We start from the raw sequence: 21,494 nt of genomic DNA, 5'->3' as shown, positions 1-21,494 counted from the left end.
CTGGCTGAGCGTCTATTCAGTTCGTGTGCTCTGCTTTAGAGTTAATCTGCCATCTGTGCCAAGATGGTGCGGTATAGTGTCAATAAAAAATTATAGCACCACATAAAGCACTGCTTTGCGGTCAGCACGCCCCAATATTTTCTTCAGAGTGTCGCTGGGTTTTGCTAAGTGACGATGTCTCCAAAGCAATGCTTGATATTCTTTTTTTTTTTTACATTTTGGCAACTTCGCAGAATGACATCCCTTGTTCAAGGAAGTTATCTTTTGGCCAACTATCCGTCCAGTAAATTGCAAAAGAAAGTGAGCTAGTACTCAGGGAGATCCCATATGCAAGTCTTCTCAAATCGTGTGGCCATCTAAAGAATCGTAGAGTCTCGTATGAACAGTAGCAACTCAGGAAAGTGAATGCTCTGGTGAGCTTTCTCCACAAGAAAAGCTTTGAAACAATTTTATTGGTTAGCTGGGTTCGTTATCTAGGCTGAAAGGGTTAAAGCCAAGAGGCATACGTTAACTACTGTAGCATACTGTTCCATCTTTTCTTTGCAAAGCTTTACAGTAACACTCGGTGTTGAGTCATTTTACAGCGTAAGCTGTTATGGGCTCAATACAATAGCTATTTCGGTTGATGTTGTCCACTGCCGCAGCTGGTGTCCATCGCTGGTGTCCGTCGCAGCTATCGCCAGGAATGAGAAAAAATGGCTGTGGCTTAGCTAAGGTTAAGCCCAGGATGCGAAGCATACTAACCTTTATTTTAGTTGTTGAACCACTGTTTAGCCTGGTGAACTGCTGTTGCTTGGCTATATTTGGTTCGGCTAGACGAAGAAACAACTCATGCGTTACTCTGCTTCGCCTTCAAGAGTGGAACGCGACAGCGTTCCCGTCGACCCGCCAAGGGGTGCAAGACAATGGGCTACGGCGCAGCGACTACGCGCCCTGCATTGGACGCGGTGAGCGTCGAGCAACGCAGCGTTCGGCGCGGCAACGAAATGCGCGCCTGAGCAAGCAACGCACGCCTGAGCCTTAGAAACAGCTCGTTTCTAAGGCAACACCGCATTCACTAGAGGCGCTTTTGTACCGCTTTGAAGCATCATACTCGTGGCTCAGTGGTAGCGTCTCCGTCTCACACACCGGAGACCCTGGTTCGATTCCCACCCAGCCCATCTTGCAAGAGTTGAGCCAAAGCCACCTAGAAACAAGCGCAGCTGCTTATATACCGCCGCGATGCTGTGAGCGACGGCGCGAGTTGGAGTCCCGTTTCTCCTCTGTCGTGGCGTCACGGTGTCACGTGGTCAGCCTTGAAGGCGACGCCGCGCGAGCGACTGCGCGAGTTGGAGCCCCGTTTCTTCTCTGTCGTGACGTCACGGTGTCACGTGGTATGGCATGGGGTCACTAAAGGTCATTGAAGGCGACACCGCCGCGCCTGAGGAGCTGGGTTGAGCTCTAGTAATATGCTTCGCATAAAAAGAATACCCAATTCTCGCTGGTATCGAACCCGGGCCCTCTGTGCAGAGTCAGCTGTTCTACTACTGCACCATGCCAGCGCTTCCTGCCTGCTGCAGGAACATGCCCTATACAGGTGTCGTAGAGCTTGAGGAGTCACATGATGCGAGATGCGCGCTGCATAGCGATGCTTTGTGCACATTTTGCATTGTAGTTGGATATTATTACCATAGGTGGCACGCCATGTAGCAGCTGCATCGTATCATGCCACTTGTCACGCAATGCGATATGCGCGCCGCTTAGCATCGATACAGAAAAAATTTTGCATATCAGTTGCATTGTATTCCACAAGATGTCACGACATGTAGCACTTGTATCATACCGTGTCACATGTGAAGGGATGTGACGTGTGTGCCGCTTAGTCTTGGTACCTGTGTTTACTCTTCAATAAATGTTGTGGCACCTCTCACCAAGTTAGAACCGTTGCTGAAGGAGTGAATTGTAGAGCTACACATGCAGCGGCAACCAGGCAACGTTGGGCTCAGAAGGCCGCTGTGCAAAGGGTAGCACAAGCTGTAGCTTGCCGCCAACGCCGGGCGAATGGTTCAGTTTCCTATGGAACCGTTCTCCAGCTTACGCTGTGACTGTGCTGCGCTGGCTTGTGACTTTTTTTCTCTCTCCTCTTTTTTCAGTCCTGCGTGATGTGAAAGAACGTGGCCGGGACCTTGAGAAAGTTCTGCATCAGTACACGAATTTTGTGAAGCCTGCATTTGAGGAGTTTTGCCTACCTGTAAGTTTCTTCTTCCTGTGGAACTTGAGAAGGGACATGCTTGTGGTTTGAATGAGAACAAAGGGGGTTAAACAAGTGGCCTGATTTTTTAATAATATCATAAGAAGGCAACACACAAAGACACCAAGGACAACACAGGGGAAATTATTTGTACTTAATAATTAAAGAAATGATAAATTAATGGAAATGAAAGTGGATGAAAAAGCAACTTGCCGTAGCTGGGGAATGATCTCATGTCTTCGTATTATGCGTGCGATGCTCTCCCAATTGAGCAACTGTGGTGCTGTTTTCCCATCCAAATTCTGTTACTACGAGAACTAACCCTGGAAGTGTTAGCCAGCACCACCACTCGCAAACCATGGCGATGGATGTGGAACATCCTTTCTGCCGCAGGCGTCACGAGTACATGATCTTTTTGGGTGAAGGCAGCTGGTCAATAAACCCACGCTTGCTGCCTGAAGGCATCAATGTTGCCAGATTCGAGACCCTCGTTATGTAATGAAAAAGAAGAAAGGGGGTTGTATAGGTGAAATAGGTCTATTGTAAGTCGACCTATTTCTTTAAATTGTAAAATCTGAAGTGGGGTGGGTCGACTTACAAATGAAACCGAAACATGGCACCGCCCCAAAAAGTGAGACAAATGAGATAGCGCTACAACGTAGTTACAATTTTATGTTTGCTCTACGGCCTTACCCATAACATTTTGCTATCTCGTGCGTTTGTTAGCTTTTCGGAAGGGTTTTTCAATGTTTTTGAGAGTTTTACAGCACACACAGCACTCATGGGGGTGTCGATAGCTGATGGAAAGACCGCTGTTCCAATCGCAATGGCATCCTTGAAATGGCGGTGCTTGTGGGGAGTATCAATAGTTCATGGAAGAGCAGATACCGCTCATGTGTTTCTCTTTCTCTGTAGATCTTAGTTTGACGCGTTTGACTTGACTGTTGGCCACATGCTTCTTGAGTCGTCACGAGTGCTCCGGGTCCACTAAACATTCGCCACTTGTTTACGGCAGTGTTCAAAAGGGCTGCCATTCTTTACGCCGAAGAAACACATAACTGTGCACCGGGCCGCAAGTTTGATGTTTCTGAATGGGTGGTGCGAGAGTGGCGACTGCAGCGAAGCAAAATTTTCACCTGTGACGGCAAGTGAAGAGGTTTCCGTGGGCCGAAGTCGGATCACTTTCCGGAGCTGTAGGGCAAGCTTGAGGTGTACAGGCTGTTTCACACTTAAGGGGAAACTCGGAGTGCATGGCATCGCAATGCGGCGAGCGCTGCAGTCGGGCGGCGGCAGCAGCTCACGCATATGCAGACGCTCGAGGAGCGTTGTCTTGAACTGCGTCGTCTGCTATGGCGGCATGCTGGCCTCATTGTCGGGAAGCATGCTACTGTCAGGGGCAGTGCACAGATTTCATTGTTACTGTGGCGACTGAGCCAATATTTTTTACTAAGCGTTGCGCAACGCCACCCTCTCAGCCTTCATTGGCGATAATGGGTTTCTACAAGCTTCTTTTGACAGCATGCTTCGTTGGTTCTTTCAAAAGGCTGGGGTACTGAGTGCATGCACGTATATTTCTTCACTGTGTGTGCTACCGTAATACTATAAAATACTATAATATTATAATATAATAAAAAGGGACACTGAAATGTGCACACAATGTGCTCAGTCTTTATTTGACGTGAAAGGGTAACAAAGCACTCAACAATAATAACTACCATATTTTCGCGATTCTAAGCACCCCCCCTCTATTTTCGTGAGAAAACTGGGAAAAAAGTTTGCATGCGAATCTAAGCACCCCCCTATTTGTTAGCAAGAGCGTGTGGCCAAGGCCGCCAAGCGCGCTTGCTCACTCTGTCATCAAGCCGGGGCTGTCGGAGTCCCGAGGTGGCACGGCGTCCGCGGCTCAATTACGCCGTACAGCCGGACTGTACGGCTGTACGGCGAAAGCTGCAGAAAGCGTCCCCATCAACCATGGCAAAGTGGATTTCGGATGCGTGGAAGCGGGTCCAAGTGGGCGTTGTGGTCAAATCTTAAGAAGTGCTCGATCCCAAACCACTTCGACGGAACGGAAGACGACCTGCTGTGGAATACCGAGAGCGGCGGTTCAAGCGGTGCAACGAACTTGAGTGGCAGTGATAGTAACTGAGCATCCGACACAAGCGGTGGGTTTACTGTCTGCACCGATTTTCTTTTTTGAATGTTTGCAAATTAAAATGTTGTTTCTCGCACCCATCTCCTCGTGATGTCGCAGCGAAAAGAGGGAGGGGGGGGGGGTCATTCTAGATTTTTCGAGTCTAAGCACCCTTCCTCACTTTGGGCATCACGATCGTGAAAAAAAGGGGGTGCTTAGAATCGAGTAAATACGGGAGCTTATTCTGCTTCGATGTCTGGCGTTATGTAACTTGGGGTTAAGCGACGTGTTTGCAAGTGGACATGTAAGCCCGAAAGCTGGGTTTCAGTCGTGAGCTATTCAGAACATGTCTGCATCGAAATGGGAGCTGGATTCTGCTGCGGCTGACAACGGCAATCACGGTCAGTCGTTTAACACCGCTGCTTCAATCGTTATATGATATCCGTCTCATTAACTTACAGACGGGGACAAGTTAACGAATTAGATCCTGCATTACATATCGGCAGTCAGGATCCTCAGTTGCTGTTTGTCGTGGAACATTTGTCGTGGAATGCTCACGTGGAAATGGTAATGGGTGAGCTCTCTCGAGTGACTGGAACACTATGCAAGTTGCGTTTTTTTCTTCGAGAAAGTAATAAACTTCTTTTGTACAAATCACTGTTATTACCATATATAAACTATTGTCATCTTGTCTGGGGCACTACAGTGCTTTCTAACATCAATGCACTGCACAGAATACCGAAAAACGCCGCACATTGTGTACTAGATGTCCCTTACTTAACGAATACTAGTCCTCTATTTGAAGAGCTGCATTTGCTGTCAATACCTAACACTTATGAAAACATGTTAATACGAAATTATATGATCAGTATTAAAAAAATAACGACACCCTAAAATGTATTTCCAACTTGTTAGCAAAACATAGGGCGGTCAGTACAAGGAGTTCTGAAATATGGGAACTACCGAAGCCTAGAACAAATTATACTTATCAAATGCTACATTTTCGACTACCCTACCATTTAAACAAGGCAAACATAACGTAATGCTTATTTCTGTGCTAGAATAAACATATACTTAGCAAATTTGTATATAGATGCTTGAAGGTTCTTTGAAAAGGTGCAGTTCTCGTATAATTATTTTTTGTACTGTGCATATCAAATTCTTCTGTATACATAATTACTTTGTTTTGCGCTAAACAAAGTCATTATGGATTCGCACCAACTAGCCTGCCAACGCATTGTGCTGAACTATCTTCTGTATATGTTACTGTAAGAAATATTTCCATATATTGTGTCTTATAATAGACATGTACATAGTGCTGCATTTTTAAAAAATTATTTCTTGCGTATTTTGTGATGTATTCATGACTAGCTGTACTTATGAGAATTACTCGTCATGTATGCTTTACCTTTTTTGTAATACTTGCTCATAGGTACCATGAAAAATGTTTCACAGTTATTAGTGTGGAAATCTTATTTTTCCAATTTCTCTCGTATTTAACTGTGCTCATGCTTTGTTGTATTTGTTGCTGCCTGTAAAACGGGACCATGGACTACGTCAAGCCTTGCTGGCTTTTTGTCCACGGTCCTCAGCATCAGTGGTATGTTGAAATAAATTTGATTTGATTTGATTTGAACTGAACTTTGCAACACAAAAGCAGTTGGAAGGTCTTACTGTCTCTATCGTTCGTTCATGCCTTATGCCTGAAAATGCTTCAAATGGTCAGTGTAGAGAGAAGCACAGTCTTACTAAAAAGGACATCAACAAAGCCACTGACCTTCGTTGTCAGCACCCCTCGGAATTATAACGTCAGCATACTTCTTTGTCTGCAAAAAGAGAGAAAAAAAAAAGCAGCAAATAAATTGAACATTTGGCCACAGAAAGGTAGCACTACAGTTAAGCACACTTTATGCAAAGAAAAAGAAAAACAATTTGCATAAAAGAGAGTCATCAGACAGGACTTTCACATGACAGAGCAATGGGTAAGTGGAGTAAGAATGCTCTGCTGGAGGGCTCTATGTTAATTTACATCTGCTTAGATAGCTTCATTAAATAAACAGTGATTTCAGCCCACTGCCTTTAGCCTGCTGTGAAGTGTGGCCGGCCAACATGTTGCAGCAAATACAGTCTATGCTCGTTACAACGGACCCGCGTACAACAGACTTTCATATATAACAGACCATACTTCAGCCTTAGTTTGTTCTACCTATTTTATTAATGCAACGAAGTTCGCTTTTAACAGACCGCACTACAACGGACTATTGGCTACAGCGGACAAAATTAGTGGCAATTCTTGTAAAAATTGAATGTATAAAATGGACTTTTGCTGTGTCGACACGGGCTGGCAACGGATTTGCGAGGGTAAGCCAACGATCGCAGCTCAATATCTTGTGCGCGAAGGAGGGAGGAAAGCAGAGCGAAAGCGTGCCATCTTTCATGCGCAGGAGGCACGGTGGGGGGGGATGCAAGGGAAAGAGGGCAGTTCTACTCTGGTGGCTGCTGTTAATGGTGTGGCCACTGTATCTTGAGAGCAATCTGTGATGTGGACAAAGTGCACCCAGTGCTGGCAGCTTCATATGTGCTGTTCTTTTGACGTTTAGTTTACGTTGAAGCGCGAGAGCATGAAGGTCAATTCACTTGCTGCTGCTGCTGCCACGCTTATCTTGCTTAATATGCTATCGCAATCGATGCTTAGCCTTTCGGATGAAACTGTGACTTCTTCTTTGTTTACTTTGGACGCTCATCACTCACTCTTTGCAACAAAGTTGTTAGACATCGCAATGAAAGTTTCGTAAGTGAGGCGTTTCAAACATTACGGACTTACATAACGAGAGTCGATATCTCATGTTACAGTAAAGGTTCGTTAATTAGCAGCTCGTTAATTCGAATTTTCGAATGATTCGAACTAATTAGCACGGTCCGGCCATGCTCCATATAGTCTCATGTATTGAAAAGCTAGTTAATTCGTATGCTAATCCGGTCCGCCACGGATAATTCGAATTGCGCGCCGCCGTAGCCAGCTCGCAGTCTAGTAAGTAAGTAAGTAAGTAAGTGGTGCTGATCCCTTTTGACTCAGGGCAGGCGTTTGTCAACGCCACAGGAGATGTTCAGAGTACAAGAAGGAAAGAAAGTAAAGAGAGAAAGAACATCAAACACAGTTTTGTCACAGTCTGTGAGTCCGTCTGGTTGGTCCGGTTTGTTGTATTCTAGGCTCCAGTCGCCTCGGATTTCACCAAAGCCACGACAATCCAATCCGCCAGCGATGCCGGTTCAAGTTAACGTGTCCCAGCTGCGTCGCTGCCTGGTCGGCCGTCTGTATTTTAGGAGCTCGTGTAGCCGAGGAGGTCGGCATCAGCGGCCACTCGCTGTGACTGGGCGGCTCTAGCCGGGCGATGTCTGTCTGGGGGTTTCCTTCACATATTCGGCTCGCCTGCCCAGTCGTTCCCACTGTTCTAGCCGGATCTTCGTAGTCTCGGCGCGTGCAGTTCGGTCCTCGGTGAGACCAGTCAGCGCCAGCCTCTCAGCCTGGGGACACGATCGGGGAGCTGTGGGAGGGAAGTCTCGGACATCGTTGTAGCATGTGGAGAAGGGTTTCTTCTGGTGCACCGCACAAGCGGCACGTCGGATCCACGCCGAATAGTTCGTGGCGGCGTTGGTTTGTGAGGAGAGCGCCAGTGCGGGCTTGAAACAGCAGGGCGCTGCCTTTATCTCCTCGGTAGTCTGGTGACGGGCACGGTTCCGGCTTGTGGTGGTAATATAGTGCCAGGCTTTGCTTTTTTGCCACTGTCGTGCGCCAAATCGTTTTTTTAGCATCATTGATTTCCATGACTGCCTTGCGCCAATCTGCCTCCATCTTAGTGTCGTGTTGTTTTGAATTTTTGCTGTATTTCGTGTCTAGGGACGTGTATTTCCGAATCCAAGCTGTCTTGATGTTTTTGTATCTTAGGTGTAGGTACATTCTACGACTGTAATTTGTGTTTGCCATGAATTTGAGCCTGCCGGCATATTGTAATTTGGACCGCGCCTCCCTTGCCTCGTACGTGGACCAGCTCCATTTCACCGCTTACTGCTGCATTTGCAGTGGCTATGTTGCCCCCTAGCAGCCAATGGCCTAGTTCTGTTTGGTGACGCTCCAGGCATTTTATGGTTTCACTGGAGTAGACCAGCACATCGTCTGCGTATGTTGTCGCTAGTACTGCTACTCCCTTCCACAGTGTGCGTCCGACAGTGTATGGGTTGTATGAATGTTTGGCCAATTGCCAGATGCGGCCTTTGAGGGGATTAGATTTTTTTACTAATGCATTTTGATGCGGATCGAGAAAGTTTGGTTGGTCGCTGAGAGTTACGCCGAGGTATTTGTATTCCACTGTATTTTGATGAGGTTCCCTTGGAGGGTGAATTCGTTGCTAGTGTTGCTTGTATTTATCCCCATCCACTGTGCTTTATCAGTGTTAAACCTTAGCTGGTCGGTTCCTGTAACTTGGGAGCAGATGTCGAGCTGGTGTTGGAGGTCAGCTGCTGATTCTGCCAGCAGCACAATATCGTCCGCGAATGCCAGACATGAAATTTTGGTGTATTCTTCTTGTTTGTCGGTTGTTATCGTGGACAGGCGGAGGCCTGGTCCTTCATTGTCTAATGTTTGGAGTAGTTGTGTGATGTATATGTTGAATAATGTTAGGGACAACGGGCATCCTTGTTTTAGTCCTATCTCTTGCTCGATTTTCTTCGACCTTAGTTCTTGTAGTGTGTACACTGCTGTGCAATCCGTGTATAGGTTCTTGAGCAAGTCTATGCTTTTACAATCTATTCCATTGCTCAGTAGTTTTTGCCAAAGCCTAGAGTGGGGCACACCGTCATAGGCTCTTTCCATATCAAGGAAAGCCAGATATAGCGTTGATTTTTCCTTATGTTTCATCTCCATAGCCTGGATGAGAGTGAATATATGGTCACTTGTCTTGCGGTTTAGTCTGAAGCCGTTTTGAGACTCTGTGAATATGCTATTTGATTCACAGAACTTTTGTAGTCTTCTGTTGAGGATTGCGCTGAACAGCTTTTGTACGTTGTTCAGTATAGATATCGGGCGATATGAATTTAGTTGTTCAATTGGTTTTCCTTTGCCCTTGAGTATGAGGGTCACTTTTGCCTCTTTCTAAGCTGGTGGAATTTGACCCGAATCAAGGATGTTGTTGAAGTAGTCTAGTAGTACCTCTCTTGCCTTTGTCTTTAGTGCTTTTAGGAATTCGTTGGGGATATCATCAGGGCCTACTGCTTTTTGGTTTTTAAGGTCGCTGATGCTTCGTTTCACTCTGCTGTTAAGTGACAGATGGCGCGACATACACTATCATCATCGCGTGCTTTTAGGGGGCAGCACCTCCGTTTATTCGCAAATGCTCAGTGCGTCTCCCGCTGTCCATGAGAGAATTCAGTAGAGAGAACTCTGGGATAATAGTATACAATGAAGAAAGGGGGGAACCATTGGAAATACAAAGCACTAAGATTGATCATGTTGAAAAATACAAGTATTTGGGCATATGGCTAAACGAGGGCAAAAAGTACTTGGAAGAACAGGAAAAAATTATGATTGAAAAAGTGAAAAGGAACTCAGCTGTAATGAAACACAAGGCACTATGGAACTATAACAGGTACGAGGTGGTTAGGGGCGTATGGAAAGGGGTTATGGTACCTGGACTCACATTCGGAAATTCAGTACTGTGCATGAAATCGGAAGTTCAGGCATGCATGGAAACAAGACAGAGAAGTGTAGGCAGGTTGGCCATAGGAGCGCATGGGAACACCACTAATGAGGGAGTGCAGGGGGACATAGGATGGACGTCATTCGAAGGTAGAGAGGCAATAAGTAAGCTAAAATATGAACAGAGACTCCCAGCACTGGAGGAAAGAAGGTGGGCAGGAAAAGTGTACAAATATCTATACATGAAAAGTTTGAACACAAAGTGGACACTCAGAACGAGGAAGCTGAGGAATAGATACCCGCAGCCGAGGGAGGGGGTCCAACGTGATTCTAGTGTGGGAAAGGAGGTGAAGGTGACGGAACGAAAAATGTGGGAAGAAAGAATGCTCGGAAAGCCAGTGCTATCTATGTATAGGTCACAAAAACAGGAAATTAAGGGAGAGATCTTATTTGATAACTCGCGGGGCAGCTCACTATTATTCAAATCTAGGACGGGGGTTTTGAGAACGAAAACATACAGGGCTAAATTTGAAGACAAGGACCTTTTGTGCACAGCTTGCGGAGCCGAAATGGAGACCACAGAGCATATAGTGCTGAGATGCACAGACCTTCGCCCGACTCTGGCAGAGGGAACAGTGGCAGATATGGAAGGGGCATTAGGTTTTCCCGGGGAACGAGGGCAAGTAGACGAGAAAAGAGTGGCAGTAACGAAGGGGAGGCTAGAGGATTGGTGGAGGAAGTCAAGGGAGAGATAATACCATAAATCGGGGAGATAATGTTTTCTATACTTTTTAGATATTTATATTGGGGGGAGGAGGGGAGTGAAAACTAGTTTAAGGAGAAGGGGATATAAAGAAAGGAAAAAAAATAGGAGGGGGAGCAAAAGGCTAGGTGGTGCCAGCCACCGCCCGTTACAAAGGGTGTAGCCGCCATCCATCCATCCATCCAGCGTTCGGTGGCAACTCCAAGGTAAATATACCTGGTAGCGAAGCTTCCATAGGAGCCCATACGTTCAAAACATGGCGGTCCATCGGCGGTCCATGGGGCTTAGCGCCATCTGTATGTGGTGGGAACACTTCCGGCGGAAGAAAAAATAATGTGACGCCATGTCTGTTAAAAGCAGAAGTGACGTCATTTTGTTTTGGAAGGCGCGAAATTTGTTTTGTTGTTCTTCCTTTGGAGCTATATATTCAAATGCCTCGCCATTCGACTTGATGGGCGTTTCGAGCTTTCAGCGTGGAAAGCGATGCAGGAAAAGGCCAGCCGTATGGCTGTCGAAATCGCATCCCTGCACAGAACATACTTTCTTTGGAGGCCGACGAAAGCTTTAGGTGTAGAGTGCTGATCCTATTGTTGGATGCCGAGCCCGTCGGCCAGCGCAGTCGCACGAAAACAACTACACAATTATCTGGCGGTCGTAACTCACTATTTTTGACTGAACAGATTAAGAAGCAATGAAGCTACCCGCGTCACCAAATTCAGACAAACTTCGACAAGCAAGAACGCACAAACTGTGAGGGGGGCGTATTTCAACAGGTGATACGAGTGCGCCTATCTGCCCATTTCAAGACGTGGATTGCATTGCGAGTGATAGTGGCGTCAACGCCCCCTGTAGCGATGGGCGCTGAAAAGAAATGCATTTGTTAATAATAATAAACTAAAACTTGTATTTTCTTAACTCGTCACGAATATATAAAATAGACTAGGAATTTTATTAACGTTGAATGAATCTAACTGTGTCTCGCTTGAATTAAAAAATGCGTTTTTCTTTCCCAATGTTTGTTCCCTCCAAACCTAGTCGCGCTTCAATCGCTGCTCCCATAACCCCCCATGCTGATGTTGGTGACAATCTGTACTGAACCGCTTTTCGCCCGAAGCTTCGCGACCTATTTGAATCGACCTTGAGCAACTCCAAGATCGGCAGTTATCTCCGTCGCCAGTGCAAACAGAATGTCTGAGCCTGAAAGTGCGCCGTTGCTCGCTTTGGTTCTGTACGCGTCTGTCGCAGACTGACACTGCTTGCGTGCCGCGATGTCGTCACGTGGAAAGTACCGTGCTAAAACGTTGAAGGAGAAATTAGAAATTCTGCGGGAAGTTGATGCAGGGAAACAGAGCAGGAACGAAATTGCAAAGAAGCACGATATACCGAGAAGCACGCTGTCGACATATGAGGTGTGACACAAAAGAAACGAGACTAAGTGTGTAGCTTGAAAAAAGAGTGGAGTTGGCAACAATTGTTTTGCTGACGTAATCCCACACACCTCCTCTATTCATGCGTCCAGTTTCGACGGAATTGATCACGCCAGTTGGGAGTGCTGCGTCATTGAGTGAACACGTGCAACTGCATTATGTCGGAAAAATGTCTGATGTAAAAACCGGACAGCGAAACAAGGTCAAGTTTTTTGTGAAACTTAAGAAATCAGCCGCGGAAACTCTTCAAATAATAACCGAGGCTTATGGAGATGTAACTTTGTCTTGTGCACGTGTGTTTGAATGGCAGAAGCGATTTTCAGGGGGAAGGGATAGTGTGGAAGATGATGAACATGCGCCCAAGGTCAGCGATTACAGTCCAAAGCATTGCCAAAGTTCGTGATGTGATCAGTGGTGACCGAAGATTAAGTGTTCATGCACTGGCGGAGTTGGTTCACTTGGATAGCGAAGCTGTTCGACGCATTTTAACGGACGCATTACACATGAAGATTTGTGCGAAGGTTGTTCCAGAAGTTCCGTCCATTGACCAAAAACAGTGCCGTAAAGACGTGTGTGTGAAGAACGCATTGCAAACGAGCCAAATTTGTTGGAATCTGTTGTAACATGTGATGAGAGATCTATTTTTACATATGACCCAGAAAGTAAGCGCCAGACAATGCAGTGGAAGTCTCCAGGATCCAAAGACCCAAAAAAGCATGCATGTCAAAATCAAAATTCGAGGCAATGTTAATTGTCTTCTTCGACATTAATGGAATTGTAATAATTGAGTGGGTTCCCAGTGGTCAGACTGTTAATCAACACTACTACATTGAAGTACTAAAAAGACTTGGTGAAAAAATTAGGAAAAAAAAGGTCACAGTTGTGGAGTGATGAATGGCTGTTGCACCAGGACAATGCACCCGCTCACACGGCCCTATCTGTCAAGCAGTTTCTGACCAGCAAAAACATTACTGTGATGGGGCATCCTCCTTATTCACCTGATTTGGCTCCATGCGAATTTGTTTTACTTCCTAAAGTTACACCTTGCTTAAAGGGAACCCATTCAGACAGAAACGGAGAATCTCCTGAAGGGCCTTCCAAAAACCTCGTTCCAGACTGGTTACCAGCAATGGTAGCGCCGAATGCAGAAGTGTGTGAATGCTGAAGGGGACTACTTTGAAGGTGATAATGTCACAGGGAACTGATTCAGTTAGTACAATAAGTTATTGGACCAGTCTCGTTTTTTTTGTGTCACACCTCGTACATCCGGAATAAGAAGACGATTGAGGACTTCTACGAGGCTGAAACTTTCGGCAAGGATCGAAAAAGGCTTCGGACAGCGAAGCACCCAGACCTGGAGGCAGCGTTGCTGACATGGATCAAGGAAAAACGGAGCCAGGATATCCCATTGAGTGGCCCCATCATAGTAGCGAAGGCGACTGATTTCGCGCAACGTCTGAACGTCTCCGACTTCGCCGCTTCGGACGGATGGTTTCACCGCTTCAGGGACAGACAGGACCTCGTTTTCCGCAGTGTGTGCGGCGAAGCCAAAGCCGTAGATACAGAAACCTGCACCGTGTGGCGGAATGGTGCGCTACAAGACTACCTGAACAGGTACGCACCATGCGATATTTTCAATGCCGATGAGACCGCCTTGTTTTTTAAACTCTTACTGGACAAAACGATCACGTACAAGGGGGACGTGTGCGCAGGCGGCAAGCGCAGCAAAGAGCACGTGACGGTGTTGCTTGGGGCGAACATGACTGGAACAGAGAAGCTCCCCCTGTTTGTGATAGGGAAGTCACAGAAACCTCGATGTTTTAAGAACATCCGCACGCTGCCGGAGCAAATAAGAAGGCCTGGGTGACGGGCGAGCTTTTCAAGCAGTGGCTGAGGAAACTCGACCGAAAATTTGAGCTTGGCAAGAGGCAGATTCTCCTCCTCGTCGACAACTGCTCGGCGCACAAGGTGGAAATCGCATTGAGAGCCATTGAGCTGGTTTTTTTCCGGCTAACACCACTGCGGCTCTTCAGCCTGTGGATCAGGGCGTTATAAAAAATTTGAAAAGTTTTTATAGACGTCACATTCTCGAGAAGTTGCTCCTGTGCTCCGATAACGATAAAAGCTATACCGTGACTCTGCTCACAGCCTAGCACATGCTTGTGCGTGCCTGGAATCAGGTAACCACAGAAACAATTGCAAATTGTTTCTGGCACTGTGGTTTCGGAGCCCTTAACGCAGACGCTAATGAAGTTGAAGAGGACATCCGCGCTCCGGCTCATGTACGGGAGGTGCTCTGCGATACGGACTTCAGCGACTACATGAATGTCGACAGCTGCGCCGTGGTCTGCGGTGCCGTGACCGATGATGAAATCATCACCCAAGTCGTCGGCGAAGACGAAGAACCGGCCGTGGACGATGACGACGCGGATGAAGATGATGTTGGTGAAACACCGGTACGACCTTGGTTGGCACAGGTGATGGACGGACTGAATCACGCCCGGCTTTTCTTCAGTTTCGAAGAAGACGAAGACGATGCTTTTCGGCTTATTAGAGCTGTGGAAGATAAAGCGGCAGCAATCGCTTTCAGAGGAAAAAAGCCAAAACCCATTACGGACTTTTTTTCCAAATAAAAGTACCCAGAGTTGCTCTCTATATTTTTTTTTTCATCAGATGTGGGCTTTTCTTAATCACTTTCGCTAGTTCGAATTTCGTTTAGTTCAAACTCGTTAAGTGTCCCCATGAAATTCGAATTAACGAGCTTTTACTGTAGTTAGTACAGGCACTGAACTTTCAGAATCAGTTCAAATTTTCATGCTCCGGTGATGTCGTGATTTTTGATAGACCTTTTTGCGAACTAATGTGCTTATGCTGTAGCCAAAAGAAGCGTGGCTGTCACCTTCTGCCGTGCTCGAGAAAAAAACGTGCCACTTTCGATAACGGTACACTAGCATCAAAGTTTTGTAATCAAATGACTCCCAGCAAGTCAAGAATTAAATTATATCGCTGGCTTTGCCATCCGACAGTGCTGAACAGTGATAATTACCCAAAAATTATGCCAGCTGTTCACTAGTGAGCTTTGATTTGGAGTCTGAGTCGTTTTATTTTGCCAGAGAGTATTTCTGAAGGTCTGCCACATGTCCAACATGTGGACCTGGCATTTTCAGCCAGTTTCCAAGAGCTTCGGTTTCGCTTCTCTGGTAAAATCCAGGCAAGGGGCGCTGCTGGTGTCACTGCGCAGTTATCAAAAGTCGCTCCCATGATGTCGTCCCGCGCGGCTGCGTCGTGAGAAAAGCGTTGTGCTCAAGACTATGCTGCACCCGCACTTCAATTTAGTGATGAGGACTCGAGTTATGATTCCAAAGATGACAGCAAAGCATATTCAAGCTCTGACGGCAGCGATGTTTTGAGTGAGCATGGGACAACCGCAATTGTTCACCAGCGAGTTTCCTTTAGGCCTTGAGCAGTATCCTTCCTTGTGCGCACTTATCTGCCGATGTTTTTGCACAACCTGATAGCTCTACTGATTATCTTCAGGGTGTATGCTTTGCTTGGTTATGATGTGCTGCCATAGGCAGAAAAGAAAGTACCGTTTATGCCAAGAAGGCCGCTCGTAGCACATCATAACTACTACGGATCACGATCACTAAGCGCTATGGATCAGTGCAAGACAGTTTACAACGGCATGGGATTTCTTTCTACTCCTCTCTGCAGAGGTGATAAAGACAATACGCAAAAATGCAAACGCATATGCTTGGATGCATAATCTTGTAGTTTTCCAGCTACGCTGAAAGCAGCCGCTCCAGGAAGAGGTGCATGACTCTAGGCAAACTGGTGAAGTACGTTCCTTGGACTTCTCATTGGACCATCCTTAGAAGATATGTCAAAAAGGCGAAACTGCCAGATGTGTTACAAGGACCGCAAAGTTGAACAAAAACCAGACGTCTTGTGGGAATAGTGCGGAGTGCACCTATGCTTCACAACATCCAAGAACTGCTTCACCACATGGCATGAGGGACGAACTGGTCTTAGTTTCTTTTTTGTATCTGAAGAATGGCGGTGTACTGAGCATTTATTTTGTCAGACACTGTTACTGGGTTATTTATCTTTGAAAGGTATATTCTGAATTTCCTCTGATATTGTTACAGGCTACTGTCTGTGTAGAGAGCGTTTATTGGGACGCAACCGACGGTCCTGAGTGCCAGCCTAGGTTCCGTTATCGCTAGGTGTTCCTCTCCCTTCCCCATGTCCCACTACTGCTGGCAGCACATACCCGAATCATCCAAGACTTTCACGCTTGTAACATCCCCCCGCGCAGACGAAGCCCACCGGGCAAGTCAAACAGCATCTGGAGCGGTGCAGGGCTTCAAGTGCGCAACATTGAGTCACTTCAGTCTTTGAAGAGCGTCGACCATTTCAAAGGAGATGCGCTATGCGGTACGTCAATTCGCTTATATGGTCTAACAGCACGTAAGGTCCAAAATAGTGCGCCAGTAGTTTTTCGCACAACCCACGCTTTCTGGTAGGCGTCCACAGCCACACTAAGTCATTTGGATCATATGTGACGTGTCGGTGTCGGCAGCCATAACGTGCCGTAGAGCGACCTTGTGAAGCAAGAGTGCGCAAATAAGCAAGGCGTTGAGCTTCTTCTGCACGACAGATGGTCTCAGATATGCAGGCATCATTGTGGTTCATAAATGGGAAGATCATATCAAGAGTATAACGTGACAGCCGAGCGTAAAGGAGAAAGGAGGGGCTGTAGCTGGTAGTTTCGTGCTGGGCGGTGTTAAATGCATAGGTAACGAAAGGTAGAACGCTGTCCCAGTTCTTGTGATCTGTCGAGATGTACATGGACAACATGTTTGTGAGAGTTGTTCTACATTATTCGCGTCGTGCATACATGCAATCCGATTACACAAGGTTCGGTCACAGACGGCGGATGGAACGGTTGTTGCGTTCCGTAGGGCCGTTTGTTTGGGGATGGTACGGTGTAGAGTGTCAAAAACTGGAACAGCGTAGATGAAGCATCCCTTTGACCACATCTGCAGTAAACTGTCACCCACGATCGCTAATAACGACTTTAGGAGGCCCGTGTTGGAGAATGATAAACGTAGCAAGAAAAGGTACACGCTGGCTGCAGTAGCTGATGGTATTGCAGCCATCTCACAGTAGCATGTCAGGTGGTCAGTGCACACTATGATCCAACAATTTCCGTTAGAGGACCATGGAAACGGGCCGAGAAGGTTGATGCCGACTTGCTTGAATGGAGTCCTTGGGGGTGGCATAGAGTGTAGTCTGGAAATGGAAATGGTGTAAATGGAAGTGTGCAGACTTTTCGGGACCACCAGGAGATATTGTGAGCCTGTGGTAGAATAGTTCTTCTTGTATAGAAGCCCATTACATGTGGAAAAACAATTGGCTGTTGATTTCTGTTTGGCAGCAAGCAGTTGTTTTAAAGTGTCGTTTGTTGCTCAGTCTCAAATGTATTGAGATTAGGAAATGCGGGCTCCATGGATACGATGTAGTGGTCAAAGTTGTCTGCATCACAGTCCGTTGTGGGAAGCAGTAGTCGCGACAGACAGTCAGTGTCGGCGTGCCGTCGACCACTTTTATAGGAAATGGTGAAGTCATACTCCTGTAGATGGAGTGTCCAACATGCAAGCCTACTAGATGGATCATGCAGATTGACAAGCCAGCACAAAGAGTGGTGGTCTGTGATGATGGTGAAAGGGTGTCCATACAGGTATGATCATAAGCGAAAACACCGCGGGACATTCCTGTTCTGTGACGGTGTAATTGCGCTCGGGCTTGCTTAGAGAGCGACTTGCGTATGCTACGACGTGTTCTTTGGTGTTGAAGTGTTGAATAAGAACAGCACCGACACCAATACCGCTAGCATCCGTGTGCAGTTCTGTGGGAGCCAAAGGGTCGAAGTGTTTGAGAACTGGATGGGACGTCAAACGGAACTTCAGTTCATGAAAAGCAAATGCGCATTCTGGGCTCCAGTCAAAGTGAACACCTTTCTGAAGCACACATCAGCGGATGTCCGATGTGAGCAACTTCGGGAATAAACTGACGGAAGTATGAGCAAAGGCCCAAGAAGCTTCGTAGCTATTTTACTGAGCGAGGTTGCTTAAAGGCTTCGACCGCAGCCGTTTTCGTTGGATCAGGTCTTATGCCCTCTTTGTCCACTAGGTGGCCTAGAACTAGTGTTTGGCATTCTCCAAAGCAACATTTCTTGGAGTTTAGTACCAAGCGTGCTTTGCCTAGGCACTCTAGTACAAGACTGAGGCGAGCGTTGTATTCACTAAACGTGCGTCCGAAAACCATGCCATCATCCAGATAACACATGCAGACTTCCCACTTCAAACCACGTCCATGAAGTGCTCAAAAGTTGCGGCTCATTACACAGCCCGAACGGCATCACATTAAATTCGAAAAGTCCGTCTGGTGTAATGAATGCCGTTTTTTCCTTGTTCGCCTTGTGCATCAGAATCTGCCAGTATCCAGACCGCAAGTCTACACTCGAAAAGTATGAGGCCGAAGAAAGGCAATCTATACCATCATCAATCTGTGACAAAGGATATATATCTTTCTTGGTTGAGGCAGCAGTAATCAACGCAATATCACCATGTGCCATCTTTCTTTTTGACTGGAATTACTGGGGCTGCCCATGGATTAGTCGACTCTTGGGTAACGTTTTTCTTTAGCATGTCACGGACTTGGTCATTGATCACCCTGCACTCTGAAGGTGACACCCGGTAAGGCTTTTGTCGCAGAGGTTGGTGAGATCCCGTGTCTATGCGATGCTGTACACGAGAAGGGGGAACGATGGCAGAGCCTCTTTCTGGGAAAAGTCGAACACGGCGAAGTGTTTTCATAGAATATTTGCCAGTTCCTGACGTTGGTTAGTACTAAGTGATTTGTTTGTCATAGCTATCGTGGAAGTGTCCGTGGCACATGCATCCCAATGGGACTCATCCTTGGCATCGGGGGCTTCTGCAAGGATGGCGAGCGCCAATACTTAATGTTCACGAATAGCCGCAAGTTTCAGACCCTCCGGTAGTACTGTGGGTTCATTGGAGCAATTCATCATCCATAAGACAGCACGCCCGTCGATAACCTACAGCGTACAATAGGGCACTAGAACGTTCCTCTTAATGCAACTAAGGTGAACGGGCTCTACGGTAGCATCAAATGTTCTGTCTGTTGCAGGAGAGCAGGGCCGCTATCTTGTACACATTCGAAAAGCCAACGTTCAATTTCGCCTCGCGCGATTGTCCAGGCTGCGCCGATTTCGCGGCCTAGGCCAATCTAGTCCAATCACGTGAGGCGAAATCGAACGTCGGCTTTTCGAATGTGTACAAGATAGCGGCCCAGGCGACTGGGACACATTTGGTAGACAGCGGCGGTACAATGGTATCTGCATACATACAAAGGGCACTTTCGTAACACGGCGGGTGTTCCACAAATACGGCCCAAAGGCTCGAATCTACAGTAGTTTCTCCTGTTCGTCAATCGACAGTGGCACCACACAGCTTCAGAAAATTGAGGCCCAGAATTATGTCATGCGTAACATGAGGTGAAATTATGAACTCTGCATTAAACGTTTCACAACCCAAGCTAACTGCTGCACTGAACACAGCGTCTACAGGGTACAATAGTTCTCCACTCACTCCATGAAACACATCGGTACGGTCTCATGAAAACAGCACTTTTTGTCCTAGCATGCATTTGAATGCGTAACTCATCACGGAAATGGTTGCTCCAGTGTCCACTAAGGCCATTGTTGAGACGCCATCTACACATACACAAACCTTATTTTTAAACATGCAAATGTGCGGATGTATTTCTATCATAATCGAAGACTGTCCAGCGGCCTCACCTCCAACGGCCATGCTGACTAGTTTTCTGGCAAAGGAGACGGGTAGTGGCGCTGGGGAGCTGGTGACCAGCTTACGCGAGGGGCAGGTGGTGGTGTCAGGCTCCGATCGGAGGCCAGTGAACGGTTTCGCAGCGTTCCCAGGGTCTCATTGGACATACCGCGTGGATATGTGTACGCACGGTCAGCGTGTTGCTGGCCAGATATTGTTGATCGGTCGTACCTCGGCGGTTGTCGGTGTTGTGGGGCCACGTTGCAGTACCTGGCAATGTGGCCCTCGATACCGCTCAAAGAGGACGCTCGACGAAATGCTACTCAGAGCGCTCAGCCGGCAGAGGTCGTCGAACTGCGTACGGCACCTCAGTATGCTGAACAGGAGCCGTCCGCCTCTGTTCATCACTGCTGGGGTGAAAGCGTTGCCAATATCGCTGTTCTGACAGATACGTCTCCGGATGTGGCCACATCGTTCCAGCCACATCGACGTCCGTGACTCACACAGACGGTGGCAAAGTAGCGCATGGTGCTGCAGGCGCGGAGTGATATGCTCGGTGCGTAGCCGGCAGTTGAGCTGTGTTGCACACTAGTTCATTGTGTCGCCGCAGTTTATCGCGTACTATTTCCAGAGTAGTAGAGGCAAGGTCAGCGGACAGACTCGTATCAATGCTGGCGACGGTTGTCATGTTTGCCAGTGCCAAATTTGGGCGCAATACGATGTGTATTCGTCTCAAATGTGCGGCAGTGACTCAAGACATCTGAGACGGACGTGAGGTCTTCTCTACCTATCAGAAAATGATAGACGTCTTCTGCGATGCCTTTCAGAAGATGTCCGACTTGGTCGTCCTCAGACATCCGTGGGTTTATGATCTTGGTTAACGTGAGTACTTCTTCTATATAGGCAGTGCATGTCTCTGTTGGAGTTTGAGCTCTTTGGGCAAGTGTTCTCTCCACACATTTCTTTTTGGCATCAGAGTCACCAAAACATTTTCCCATTTCCTCAACAAAGAGGTCCGATGTTGTTAAAGGCCTTCGCGATTCTCAAACCACATCAGTGCGGTAACTCTCAAAAAGAAGACGACGTTGTCAAGCTTCTTGACCGAGTTCCAGTGGTTATATCGGCTCACTCAATTGTAGTGCGTAAGCCACTCGTCCATGTCTTCTCCTGCTCTTCCTGCGAACGAGCGTGGTTCCATGTAATGGAGTGCGGCAGTAGCTGCCGTTGACCTTTGCGCGGTTGCAACTGGCTCCGGGTCTGGTCCTCCATTCTGTGGCATAATGACTGTTGTCGGCAAGAGACTGGCTAGACGGTGGTTCTGGCAAAGTTCAAGCAGTTGCGACTCCATAGTGCGGTGACGTCATCTACCCCACACCT

The 21,494-nt window shown here is 47.1% G+C and overlaps 1 protein-coding gene across 6 annotated transcripts in view; it reads left to right on the top strand.

Annotated features, from left to right (window-relative positions):
• Positions 1-21,494, top strand: part of Uck (Uridine-cytidine kinase) — a 139,700-nt gene that overhangs the window by 95,142 nt on the left and 23,064 nt on the right. For all 6 annotated transcript variants that reach the window (XM_055065023.2, XM_072285887.1, XM_055065026.2 and 3 more), the window contains one exon: positions 2,133-2,230. In XM_055065023.2, coding sequence (XP_054920998.1) covers positions 2,133-2,230 — 98 coding nt within the window. The remainder of the gene's footprint in view (positions 1-2,132; positions 2,231-21,494) is intronic.

This window comes from Dermacentor andersoni, chromosome 1 (assembly GCF_023375885.2).
Source record: "Dermacentor andersoni chromosome 1, qqDerAnde1_hic_scaffold, whole genome shotgun sequence".
Lineage (NCBI taxonomy): Eukaryota > Metazoa > Arthropoda > Arachnida > Ixodida > Ixodidae > Dermacentor > Dermacentor andersoni.
Note: the sequence above shows the minus strand (reverse complement) of the source record. Positions and strands in the feature narration are given on the sequence as shown.